Below are 10,999 nucleotides of genomic sequence, written 5' to 3'. Positions count from 1 at the left end.
TCTAAAAACAAGGTCGTGTGCAGTGACTCATCAGATTCCAAACTCTCCTGCGACTCCCAAATAGGGTCCTATTTTCCCCCTGGGAAATGCAGGGAGATTTCCCTCCAAGCCCAGTGGAAAAACTACCCAGGTTAGCTCCAGGAGTCGACAGCAAGGAATTTTTCATCTCCATATTTTTTTCACCAGGATTAGAGAAAGCTTGAACAACTTTTTTCTCTCTATTAGGATCCCTCACCAGAATCTGATCCACTTCATAAAAGAAATCATAAAAATGATCACCAAGCACAGCCTCTGCGACTGTAGGAATCTCCTCCACATTTCTACAACCAATCCGGACCCTGACAGATGCCGGACGGTGCAAGGTAGCAGCATCTACTTCCAAAGGAACACCCACCAGCGAGGCAACATAAGCCAGATTCCTATTACTCCTTTTGTCCAGAGGGATATTGCTAATTTTGACCCAAGCTATTTCCATAACCCCTTTAGCCCCAACAGCAGATGACCATTTAGTAACATGAATAACAGCCCCGCTAGTTTTAAGAGTGATTTCCCCACATAGCAAATTTGGGCCACTGCTCGAGGATTAGGAAAGCGCACTACAAAGGTTCCTGGTCCTATTGCATGAGCTGAACAGCGCCAATCAGTAGCTAAGTAAGCAGATAAATCAAGTTCCATTTGTCTAGTAGATGTTTCTCCCTCTACAATCGTGACCACAATGTTATTAGCCCTCTCTTTAAGCTGGTTGGCAGAGCAAGCGTCATGAATATAGTAAAACCCTTGCCCTTTGCCCTGGAACGCACACATCGGTGCCACACATTCCCATGGCAGAAATTCAGTACAAACAGAAGCAAGGTGTCCTAATTTGCCGCATCTTTCACAATATGCTTGAGGGCATCGAATAGGAGGATGTTCATAAGACTTGCAAATGGGGCAGGCAATGGATTTTTTTGGATGGAGGCACCTGAGCGGGGTTTTGTATTCCCTGTATGTGGCGCCGAGGTGAAGCAGATTGATGCCCGGTGGAGATGCCGCCAGATTCGGACGATTCCTTGGCCTTCTGCACCCAGATCCCGCCGTCTTGGTCGCGATGCTTGGGCGCCGCCGCCTCGTCCCACCGCGAGGCGCCCTCCGAGGCTGGCGCGATTGTGGAGGATGTAGAGTTGGTGTGGTCGCTTCCCTCGTCCCGCTTCCATGAGAACTTGCTGTGGTCGCCTCCTAGGGCCATTGCCACGGCCAGGTTGCCGCCCTCCTCCGCGGTTCGCATGTCCCGCTCCACCCCCTCCACGGTTCCCGCGCCCCGCCTCGGTCGCCATGGGAGGAGGTGGTACCTTAGCGGTCGCGACCTCCGCAAAGGATCTGGGATCCCCTCCGACCTTGCCCTTCCACCACTCGAACGACTCCTAATTTCTCGATCTAGGGTTTTTCTCCGCCGCCCAGAAGTGGGAGAATGATTCCTCTAGGTCAAGGATTGGGCGAGGCGGGGGCTTTATACCAGTGTTTCCCACCTGCCGATGGGGATGGATGGCCGGATCAGCTCCCACGTGGCTTGCATCCGCCATTGGCGGGCGGTGAGTGGGGCTTGGGTCCGTTTCGCCTGGACTTGGCCCACGCACACGCAGCCCCGTGCCCTTCCCGTGTATCGCATTGCCACGTCCCTCGCCCCGCGCCTCCTTCGTCGGCGTAGCGCTCGCCGCTGGTAGTCAATCTCGAATCTTCGCGAAATGACACGAGAAGGAAACAATCTCGCCGATGTCGACGATTTCCCCCGAACGGAGAAACCGCGCGTCCACGTAACTCCGCGCCTGTCCGAGAGAACGAGGCGGAGAGCGTCTCGCCGTAGCGTGAGCACGCCGTCGGAGAAGGAGACTGTGCGTGTGATGAGATCGGCGGCGAAGGAAACCCGCCATCGCACATCCTGTTCGTCGCCAGTTGTGTTGCTACTCGAGCACGCCATCCCGGCGGTTTTCTGATGAGCTCGTGGCCGCGAGGCCGGGGGCGCAGCCAGCGGAGGTGGCACGGCGCGGGGTCGTGACAGAACCGGTGTGCAGCTCAGGAGGCCGGGGCGGTTTGCAAGAGGGAGCAGGTGTGGAGACCCCGAAGGCTCGTCCTTTGACGCTTGCGGGCGTCAAATAGGATCCCGCATATATGGGCGCCTCCACTGTCGTGGTGGAGGGGCTTGTTGACCCGACATCCCTTGAAGCACGAGCGTGCATTGAAGCACCCGCTCTGGCCGTGGACCTTCACTTGGATTTCATCCGTGTCGCATTAAAGTGATGAGAAACATTGATTCTGAAGTGCCTTGTCGATATGTCACAACTCTGCGAGAGCTCAAAGACCGAAGAAACATGTTTTGAGACGTGCTTTTCATTCATGAAGGACATCAGCATAATGGAGAGGGTCATATACTTGCCAAAGCGCCGAGTTCTCTTCCCACCGGGCGCCATGTTCTGCTAGGTTCTACGCCTGATATAATGTGTATGCCGATGAATATTGAAGGTAAAGGGTGCAGTTTCTATTAAAAAAACTTGGAGGAGGATGGGCACGAGACGAAAAAAAAAGAGAACAGAGATGCAGTCCGCACGGCGGCGGAAACGAAGGGTGCGCGCGGCCATGGCCCACCTCGATGCCGCCTTCTCGCCCTTGCGTGCAGCTGGGCCGCGGTGCGTGGCGAGGCTGGGCCTTTGGCGCGCGCTTGTGAGGGGGAAACGGCGCGGTGGTGGTGGCGAGAAAATTGGTGAGGGCGGTTGCGAAGAGAGCGGGGAGAAGTGCGGATCGTGCGAGGCGGATAGGGCCCACCTGTCGGCGCCGCTAATTGCCGGCAGTTGCTAACACACAGCGTACGGTTCCCTCTTCTGTCCAAGGCGGTTCAGTTACGCTCTCCTCTCCGTGTAGTAGGTTGTAGGCTGCAAGCCAGCGCGCGACAGCAACCGACCGCCCACGCTCCAGTACGCGCGCGCGCGCGTCGTCCATGGCGGTGAGCTTCCACCCGGCATTTCCATTGGCAACCGCGCCGCCGCTGCCCCACCACCTCGACGCCGCCGCCGACCCGGAGGTCGCCGACGCGCTCCTCGGCTTCCTCTGCGACCCGACCGACCCCGCCATGGACGCCGGCATCGACGGCTTCCTCGACCTCAGCCCCGTCGACCCCGACGATGGCGCCGACGTCGACGACCTGCAGCCGTGCGCCAAGAGGCCGCGAGCCGGCTGCGGCGGCGGCGACGACGGCGACGACGGCCACGCGTGGCTCGACTTCGAGGGCGTCGATGGCCAGCCATGGAGGCCGGAGTTCGCGACCGAGTTCGTCCTGCCACTGCCCCCGCCCCCGCCGCAGACGCCTCACGCCGGGTTCGTGCGCGGAGCGGACGCGAGGAGAGCCGAGGGCAACGGGCGCGTGGGCCAGACCGCGCCAAGCGCGGCGGCGAGGGAGCGCCGGAGGCGGATCAGCGAGAAGACGGCGGAGCTGTCGCGCCTGGTCCCCGGCGGCCACAGGCTGAACACCGCCGAGATGCTGCAGGAGGCCGGCCGCCACGTGAAGCTCCTCCAGGCCCAGGTCGGCGTGCTCGCGCTCATGCGCACCCTCGAGGTAACGATCAGCAGCAACCGCCGCGACATTCCTCTGTTCTTGTGCGCTTAACTGATTGAATTCCAGCAGGAGAAGATCGTACCGCCCGTGGCGAGAGAGCGAATGCACGCGCTGCTGACCTGCGGCGGCGTGCAAGAGCGGCTGGCGGCGGAGGGCAAGTGTCTGGTGCCGAGGAACCTGGTGGAGGCCATTGCCGAGGACAAGGCCGTGAGGTCCAACGCACCGCTGATCAGAGACCTCACCCGGTTCAGCGAGTCGCTGCCGGAGCAATAGCTGCCAGACGCGGAGTCTCCGACCACGGCAGCACCGCGCGCGCTGCGCATCCGTGACCGTGCGCGTCTCGACCATGCACGCACGGGGGGTCGTTGTCGGTTTTTGAAGACAACAATCGTCGTGCATGCGCCGCCGCTGCTATCCCTGTGTTTTTTTGGTTCTGATAAGATGCATCCATGTGTGTGCATAGCTAATCGATAGGTTAATTAGGTGTAGGCATCACGGTTAATTTAGATCTGTTTGATTCAAGCTAAATGTAGGAACACCGCATGACACCGTCCGAACACCGCTCGATTTTGTAAGCGCATGTATGGGACGATGGATCGCATCATATGAATATATGATTATCGATAGATTTGGTGACTTTGAGTTCAAATATATTTTGTGATGTCTTTCTCCCCGTAGCCACCAAGAACCAATTTAGATAGAGGAGAGAGAAGGAGGGCCGAAAACCAGCGCACCCGGTTTCTTTACCTTGGGCGGCGTCGGGAGGCAGGGCAACGCGAGCCCTTTGTTCCATGTGTATTCAGTAGTACACTTTTTTTAGCAAGGGTTTTGATTGCCCATGACTTTGGCTCGGGCTTCGTGGAGTAAGTTTCCTCTATATCTTCATTCGAAGCTTTGGTTATCCCAACATCTATTGGAGTGTCCTTAGGATTTGTGCAGGGACATTCGCGTCTTTTTGTTGTGGTACTAGTGGCCGCACGCTTCTTCCTTGATGATAGGTGGCTATGATTGGATCTTAACACGTTGATGGTTGGGACAGTGGTCGTGTATGGTCTTCGTCTTCGTGCTCTTTGAGTTGTTGTTGAGGGTAGTTAGTGGAGTCAATAGTGGAAGTTTGACACTTAGGGACCGAGTTGACGTCCCATCATCCATTTTTGCGGCATCGACGAGGATTTGGCATCCTTTCCTCCCCATGGATGCCTTTCTAGTGCATCAGGTCATTTTTCGTGCTTCATGCTCCTCCCCCATCTTCGTGGTGTCCCCTTCGTCGTTGTTGTGGAATTGGCGAAAGTTGTGTTCAGGAGGTGCTTCTACATTGGTTTATCTGTGCATTAGCATGGTAACTTCCTGATTGCAGGATACACTGCAAGGTTGGCTCCTGCAATGGAAAATCAAGCGGGCGTAGCGACGGGAATTTTTTTTGAGATAACGGTTGGAAAATTAACTTTTTTTCAGCGATCGATGGGAAAGTTAATTATTTATTTTTTGAACTACGGGAAAGTTAACTAATACAGGCCCAGATTATACGATGGGCCGGGTTATAGCAAGGCCCGAACAACTCCCGACGCCGTCGCTAGTACCACCAGGAGGGAACGCAAAAAAAAAAAAAACCTAATCCAACGCGCAGACGTGGCGGTTCCTCCCCCGTTCGATGCGATGCGAGCTAGGGTTTAGGATTCCTGCGCCCACAACCCCCATATATAGCGCAGTCCTCCAGCCTCCCATGGTCCTCCCATGGTCTTCCGGCGGCCGCCCGGTCGTCTTGTTCTTGCTTTGCGTAGATCTTTTAGCTTTTTTTCTACCGGTCTTATCTTCTTGGCAGTTCGATTCGTTTCGTTCGTCTGATGCATCCCCCGTCAGATCTGCCACTTTCGTTTTATTATGTGATTGATGTTGCTGCCCTGTTCTATTCTCTTGGGTTTCTCTGTTGAGTTCTTGATGTAGATGGAAGTGAGGATCCTTTCCCCAGCTGATCGACTATGATTATACTGTGCGCAAATGTAATCCTTTATCAGAGGATTCCAAGCCAGAAATCTGATCCATCTCATCGAACTGTCTCTGCTTCTCCCTTTGTTGTATTTTCTTTCTTATTTATTTGTCGTGAAATCAAATTGAATGCACGTGAGGATCCTTTCCCCAAATGATCGACTATGATTATACTGTGCGCAACTGTAATCCCATCAGGATTCCAAGCCAGAAATCTGATCCATGGTTCTTCCATATTTTATTCCTGTTCTTCGATTTTTGTTTATTGTTATTATCGTTCTAAATTTGGATGGACGTGAGGATCCTTTCCCCAAATGATCGACTATGATTATACTATGCGCAAATGTAATCCCATCAGGATTCCAAGCCAGAAATCTGATCCATCCACTTTATTATTATTTTCCCCAAACTATTTTTTCTCTTAATGGAAGTGAGGATCCTATCCTCAAATGATTGACTATGATTATACTGCACGCACATGTAATCCTTTATCAAGCCACAGGTCTGATCGATTTAAATTTTTGCCACTTGCTATTCACTTGCTTATGTTTCTTTGCGACAGCTAATGTGAAGCGCTGCACAATGAGAGTTCTCAATCTCATGCTTTGATGCTACAGAATGATTCATCGAGCATAGAAATTACTTAATTGATTCAAAAGCTAATGGAAAATCTCAGGAAAAGCAGCTCTAATGTGTTGTATCCAGTTTGTTGACCTTGAGCCATGTTGAACCTTAGAGTTGTACGAAATGATCCGACTGATGGAAACTAGTTTACTTCAGTGGGTGCACGGTTTTGCTAAATCAGTTTATTTCGGTTTGCATCCATTCAGGTTTGGATACAGGAATTGTTCTCACTGTGATTCTGCACTCAAATTGTATGCACAGTAGTTGTTTTAAGTTTGACCATGTATATTATACACTAATAAACTGTAACAAGTAATTATATTTCCATGAATCATTATTTTCCAAGGGATGTACTCCCTCCGGTCCTTTTTAGTTCGCATATAAGATTTGTCTGGAGTCAAACCTTGTAAACTTTGACCAAGTTTGTAGAAAAATATACTAGCATTCATAATGCGAAATCAACAACATTAGATGCGTCATGACTTTAATTTTCATATTTTATAAATTTAGAAATGTAGATGTTAATATTTTTTTTCATATAAATATGGTCAAACTTTACTTCAAACAATTATTATATGCAAAGTAAAAAGGAGGGAGTATTATCTTACTGTATTCTGGTGAGGTCGATTTGACCGCTGGATATTGATTCATGGTGTTAGCACTGATGCCTTTTCTTTCATTCTCTTCTGTTGAATTCATTATTGTTTATTGTCATTCTTGTGATGTGATGGTGATTCATATAGGTTTTTGGCAGTGGTGGCATTTGTCACTGTGAGCCTTTACTTATCTTTCCACTGAGCAGTGCTTCCAGACTTCATAATTTTTATTGTTTATTTTGTCTCTGTTTTTCCCTAATGTTACTTTGTCTGCTGTGCTGCGATTCAGTCAATAGACAGAACTATAATATTTGCTGTGGATGTTTGGGGAAATCAATTGTGATTATGATAGAACCAAGGCTTGTTTCTCGAAACATTTGCAGATGCCGCCTTCAGGTTTTTTACCCTGCCAGGCTTTAGAGATAATGATCCTTTCTGGTGCCTCTATCTTTTTGCACACAAACATTTTCACAAGTGCTGGAGTATAATGTACTAGACATGTTTAGCAGAATGATAGTTTCCCTATCCAAATTTATCTATTTTTTTGTTGCTTATTTTTCCTTTCTTTCGTGTGAATAGAATTGGATATTGTTGACTGGTGATGATTCAGGTCCGAAAGGATCTTAGCATATTTCTGTGACGCGGATTCATCCGCCATTGATCGATTCATGTTTTTACACAGACTGAAGCCTTTACCTTCCATCATCTTCTGTTTATTTCATTTCCGTTTCCTCTGATTTTGTGATGTGGTGATGATTGATATAGGTATTTGGCAGTGGTGGCATCTGTCACCATGAGCCTCCAAACCAAAAAACGACTTCTCTTTCCACTGAGCACTGCTTGAAGTTGTCATTCTTTCCTTTTTGTACTACATCTTGTCCCTGGGAAGAGCACTAGACCAGGAAGTGCCGTATGACACTGTAAACGGCAGCCGCTTCTCTGCTTCTGCAAGTGTCCATTCCTGTATCATAACCTCTGTGGTTTGCTCTGGGAAGGAATACCATTTGCACCGGCTTGATTCAGCTGTGTGTGTGATTTGAAACGGGTCTCTGAGGGACTAAGCAATGATGTCTGTTCTCTTGCAACCTTTCTTTTTTTCCTGTTTTCTTGGGCCCGATGCCACGTCTCAGGTAGCAACATGCCTTTACCGGAGATGCTACATTGTGCCAACAAAGATTTTCACATTTGATAGGAACCTGTGGCTGTGATTCAGTCGGTACACAGAGCCGTTTTTTGTGATTACATGTATTGCCTCGCTGTAATAATTTTTGTAGTTTTTCTAGGAAATCAATGGCAATGATGATAGAACTAAGGCTTGTTTCTCAAAACATTCGCAGATGCCGCCTTAGAGCTTATGCCCTGTCAGGCTTGAGAGCTAATGCTGCTAATTCCTTCCTTGGATGTCTGAGCCATGATGATTTCCCTAGTTTATTTTGTTGTTTTTGTTGCATCTGATCTTTCTTGCCGATATATTTCACTCTCTCAGGGAATTGGTTGACAAATGGTTGGCCTTACCTTTGGAATGTTAATACGGTATAATAATTATCTCATGATGGTCTATCATTTACTGTGGTAAATATAAGCTGAATTTTAGATTCTTTTGATGTTAAACATTATTAATCTTAAATAGGGTGGCAACTGTTGTCTCTCTGTTCATTGTTCTTTCTTTGTTAGTTGTCTAATTCGGATCTTGGATGGAAATCCATGGAAGCAGGTGATGACACCAAGACAGGGACATCAGAACCATGTAATGGGTATGATAGACCAAGTCTATAATGGGAATCTCTCTGATGTTCTCCGTTTTCCAAGCCTATGCGAATTTTAGTTATTTTCTTGCGTCTGCTTTGATTGTCAGCACCAGTGAGGCAGCTTTTCTTAGTTTATCATTTTGTTTGGGATTTTGTTGGTGCTATCAGCTTGGTTTAGTAAGTTGGTTGGAGCAAATTGCCGGTGATGGTGTTAAATATACTTTGCAGCGTTTTGCTTTGAAATGAACCTACAATCTGAGGCATTTGCAATCAATCCACTGTTGCCATTGTATGAAGTTAGCACAGACAGATCCACATTTCTCTATTTTTGTTTTGATCTATCAATTCAGAAATCCACTGTTTTGATTTTTACACAGGACCTGAATCGATTTTGGCGCCAAAAACTGACCATCCGTTCAGTATCTGAGCATGCGCAGATGCGGTTACTGGTGCCCCTATCCTCTCCCTCAGATGGGGTTATTATCACGCACGTAGAACAGCAAGCGAGAGCAAAAGGCAATAGAGAAAGGAGAAGAGAGGAAGCACTCGCCGCCGTCTATGTTTAGTACTGTTTAGTACATAGATTGACTACTACTTACATTTTAGTCATGTTCTAGATTTATTCTATGTTAGGACTTGTGTAATTATTAGTAGGTGTGTTTATATTATGTAATGGATTGATAATATAAATAAAGTATCGGATTTCATCTGGGAAGAATGACATGTTCCTTGTGTTTATCATGTCTCATTTTTATCGAACATGTCTTTCTGATTGAGATCTTCTCTTGCATTTCAAACTTGCAAAATTTTGAATGCTTCTCCCTCATCTTACTTGGAATCACAAGGGAATGAGTTGTGATCTACTGCTCATTTGCAGAGTATCCTCTCTTACTATGAGGTCTACGCTTTGTCATTCTCAACAAATGATTACCTTCAATGTGTATTCCTTATATCTGAATTGTAGCATACACAAGGTAATGGTGATGTACCTTATTACTGTGAGATCTAAGTGATCTTCAAAGTGTTATGTTCACACAATTGAGGTTGAGATTTTTTCAAGTTTTCACTTGAGTATCAAATTTTTGCATTCTTATTACACAACCATGATGGTTTTTAATTTACCACCCGTAAATTAATTATCTCTGGTTTCCCATGTAGGCGAAGATGACAGCCAAAGAGTTTGAGGAGCTTGCCCTCAATGGCCACAATTACCCTACATGGGCTATGGACATCAAGATCAGTCTTGCGCCTCGTGGGATAGCGCGTGCAATACAACCCCTGGAGACTCCTCCCGGATGGGGCCACGCCGTTGATAGAACAGCAGAACTATGCTGCCTTATTCATCATAAGGCACCATATTCATCCAGATCTCAAGTGTGAGTATTTACAGGAAGAATCTCCTAGTACTCTGTTTCTGGCCCTCAAAACGAGGTATGGACAGCAGAAGGCAGTAGTCCTGCCCGAAGCACTCCATGATTGAACTCATCTTCGTCTTCAGGATTTCAAGTCCATCGGTGAGTACAATCATGCTGTTCATAAGATATGTTCCAAACTGCGTTTTTGTGAGAAGGAACCTACTGAGGGGGAGAAGATAGAGAAAACTTTGTCTACTATGCTCCCTTCAGCTAGGATCCTCCAACAGCAATACCGTGCTCATAACTACACTGTCTATTCCGAGCTTATTCACATGTTACTTCAGGCTGAAAAGCATGATGAGCTACTCGCTAAGAATGGCTCTCAGCGCCCAGTTGGGGCACAACCTTTACCTGAAGTCCATCTAAATGTTGCAAATAGACAGAAGTTTAATGGTACCCCTCGGGGTAAACAATCCAATTTCGAGCATAAGCGAAAGCGTAATGGGAACAGGAGATCTAGATACCCAGGTAAGGGAAAAGGCACTTCAAAGCCCAGGTTTGATAAATCTAAGCTTTGCAACAAGTGTGGATGTTCCACGCATTCTACTGAAAAGTGCACAATGCCCAAGCATCTGGTTATGCTGTACCAGCAATCTCAGGGATGCAAAGCACCTCAAGGGAAAAGGTTTGAAGCCAACTTCAACCTTTATCCGGATAGCGCAAAAGGAGCTGGTGGTTCGCACGATGTTCCTCCTGGACCGAGCAACGCCGTGATTCCTTATCTGCCTGAGGCTACTGCTGAAATTGAGAACACGTTGATTGAGAAAACTGCAAACAACGTGTTTGGCGACTTCGACTAGTCCCTCAATCTCCTAGTGATCTACTTAATTATGTCCATTTGTGATGATTGTAATAAGAACACAAGTTTGTTGTTGTCTTTATATTGTATTGTATCAGCACATTTGATATAATAAAGATTGTATTCTATATATTACTATGAGGTTTTCTTATTGAAAATTCTTTGTTTTATATAGTTTTCTACGGGGACAATCCGATGGAAGAGGAATTATGCCTTGTGGACAGTGGTGCCACAAACTCCATACTGAG

General features: G+C 47.7%; 1 protein-coding gene, 8 non-coding genes and 3 pseudogenes across 9 annotated transcripts; all 12 read left to right on the top strand.

Moving 5' to 3' along the window:
- The first annotated feature begins 2,788 nt into the window (after positions 1-2,788).
- LOC147973659 (uncharacterized) lies at positions 2,789-4,210 on the top strand. The gene is made up of 2 exons (XM_087525066.1): positions 2,789-3,583; positions 3,653-4,210. The coding sequence occupies exons 1-2, from the start codon at positions 2,969-2,971 to the stop codon at positions 3,854-3,856; spliced, it is 819 nt and encodes a 272-aa protein (XP_087381192.1). The 5' UTR covers positions 2,789-2,968; the 3' UTR covers positions 3,857-4,210.
- Positions 4,211-5,301: 1,091 nt separating this feature from the next.
- LOC147973658 (uncharacterized) lies at positions 5,302-10,784 on the top strand (annotated as a pseudogene).
- LOC125511752 (small nucleolar RNA Z103) lies at positions 5,528-5,626 on the top strand. Its single transcript, XR_007285104.1, has one exon. It is a non-coding gene; the product is annotated as a small nucleolar RNA Z103 (small nucleolar RNA).
- LOC125511759 (small nucleolar RNA Z103) lies at positions 5,699-5,793 on the top strand. The gene has a single exon (XR_007285109.2). It is a non-coding gene; the product is annotated as a small nucleolar RNA Z103 (small nucleolar RNA).
- On the top strand, positions 5,859-5,953 carry LOC125511760 (small nucleolar RNA Z103). The gene has a single exon (XR_007285110.1). It is a non-coding gene; the product is annotated as a small nucleolar RNA Z103 (small nucleolar RNA).
- LOC125511763 (small nucleolar RNA Z103) lies at positions 5,994-6,082 on the top strand (annotated as a pseudogene).
- LOC125511861 (small nucleolar RNA Z152/R70/R12) lies at positions 7,533-7,627 on the top strand. Its single transcript, XR_007285135.1, has one exon. It is a non-coding gene; the product is annotated as a small nucleolar RNA Z152/R70/R12 (small nucleolar RNA).
- LOC125511857 (small nucleolar RNA Z112) lies at positions 7,667-7,847 on the top strand. The gene has a single exon (XR_007285131.1). It is a non-coding gene; the product is annotated as a small nucleolar RNA Z112 (small nucleolar RNA).
- On the top strand, positions 7,900-8,036 carry LOC125511887 (small nucleolar RNA snoR2/U65; annotated as a pseudogene).
- LOC125511697 (small nucleolar RNA SNORD14) lies at positions 8,081-8,201 on the top strand. The gene has a single exon (XR_007285060.2). It is a non-coding gene; the product is annotated as a small nucleolar RNA SNORD14 (small nucleolar RNA).
- LOC125511863 (small nucleolar RNA R44/J54/Z268 family) lies at positions 8,497-8,586 on the top strand. Its single transcript, XR_007285136.1, has one exon. It is a non-coding gene; the product is annotated as a small nucleolar RNA R44/J54/Z268 family (small nucleolar RNA).
- Positions 8,731-8,804, top strand: LOC125511859 (small nucleolar RNA Z267). Its single transcript, XR_007285133.1, has one exon. It is a non-coding gene; the product is annotated as a small nucleolar RNA Z267 (small nucleolar RNA).
- Positions 10,785-10,999: the final 215 nt, after the last annotated feature.

The sequence above is a fragment of the Triticum urartu genome, chromosome 5A (genome assembly GCF_056163025.1).
Source record: "Triticum urartu cultivar PI428250 chromosome 5A, HENAU_Tu73, whole genome shotgun sequence".
NCBI classification, from domain to species: domain Eukaryota; kingdom Viridiplantae; phylum Streptophyta; class Magnoliopsida; order Poales; family Poaceae; genus Triticum; species Triticum urartu.
The sequence above is the reverse complement of the archived record's forward strand: the minus strand, read 5'-3'. Positions and strand labels throughout refer to the sequence as shown.

What these genes read in the sequence shown, in the direction of transcription:
- LOC147973659 (XM_087525066.1), top strand. Translation starts at nt 2,969, where the DNA reads ATGGCGGTGAGCTTCCACCCGGCATTTCCATTGGCAACCGCGCCGCCG. An exon ending in CGCTCATGCGCACCCTCGAG is followed by an intron (nt 3,584 to 3,652) that starts GTAACGATCAGC and finishes GAATTCCAGCAG; the next exon opens with GAGAAGATCGTACCGCCCGT.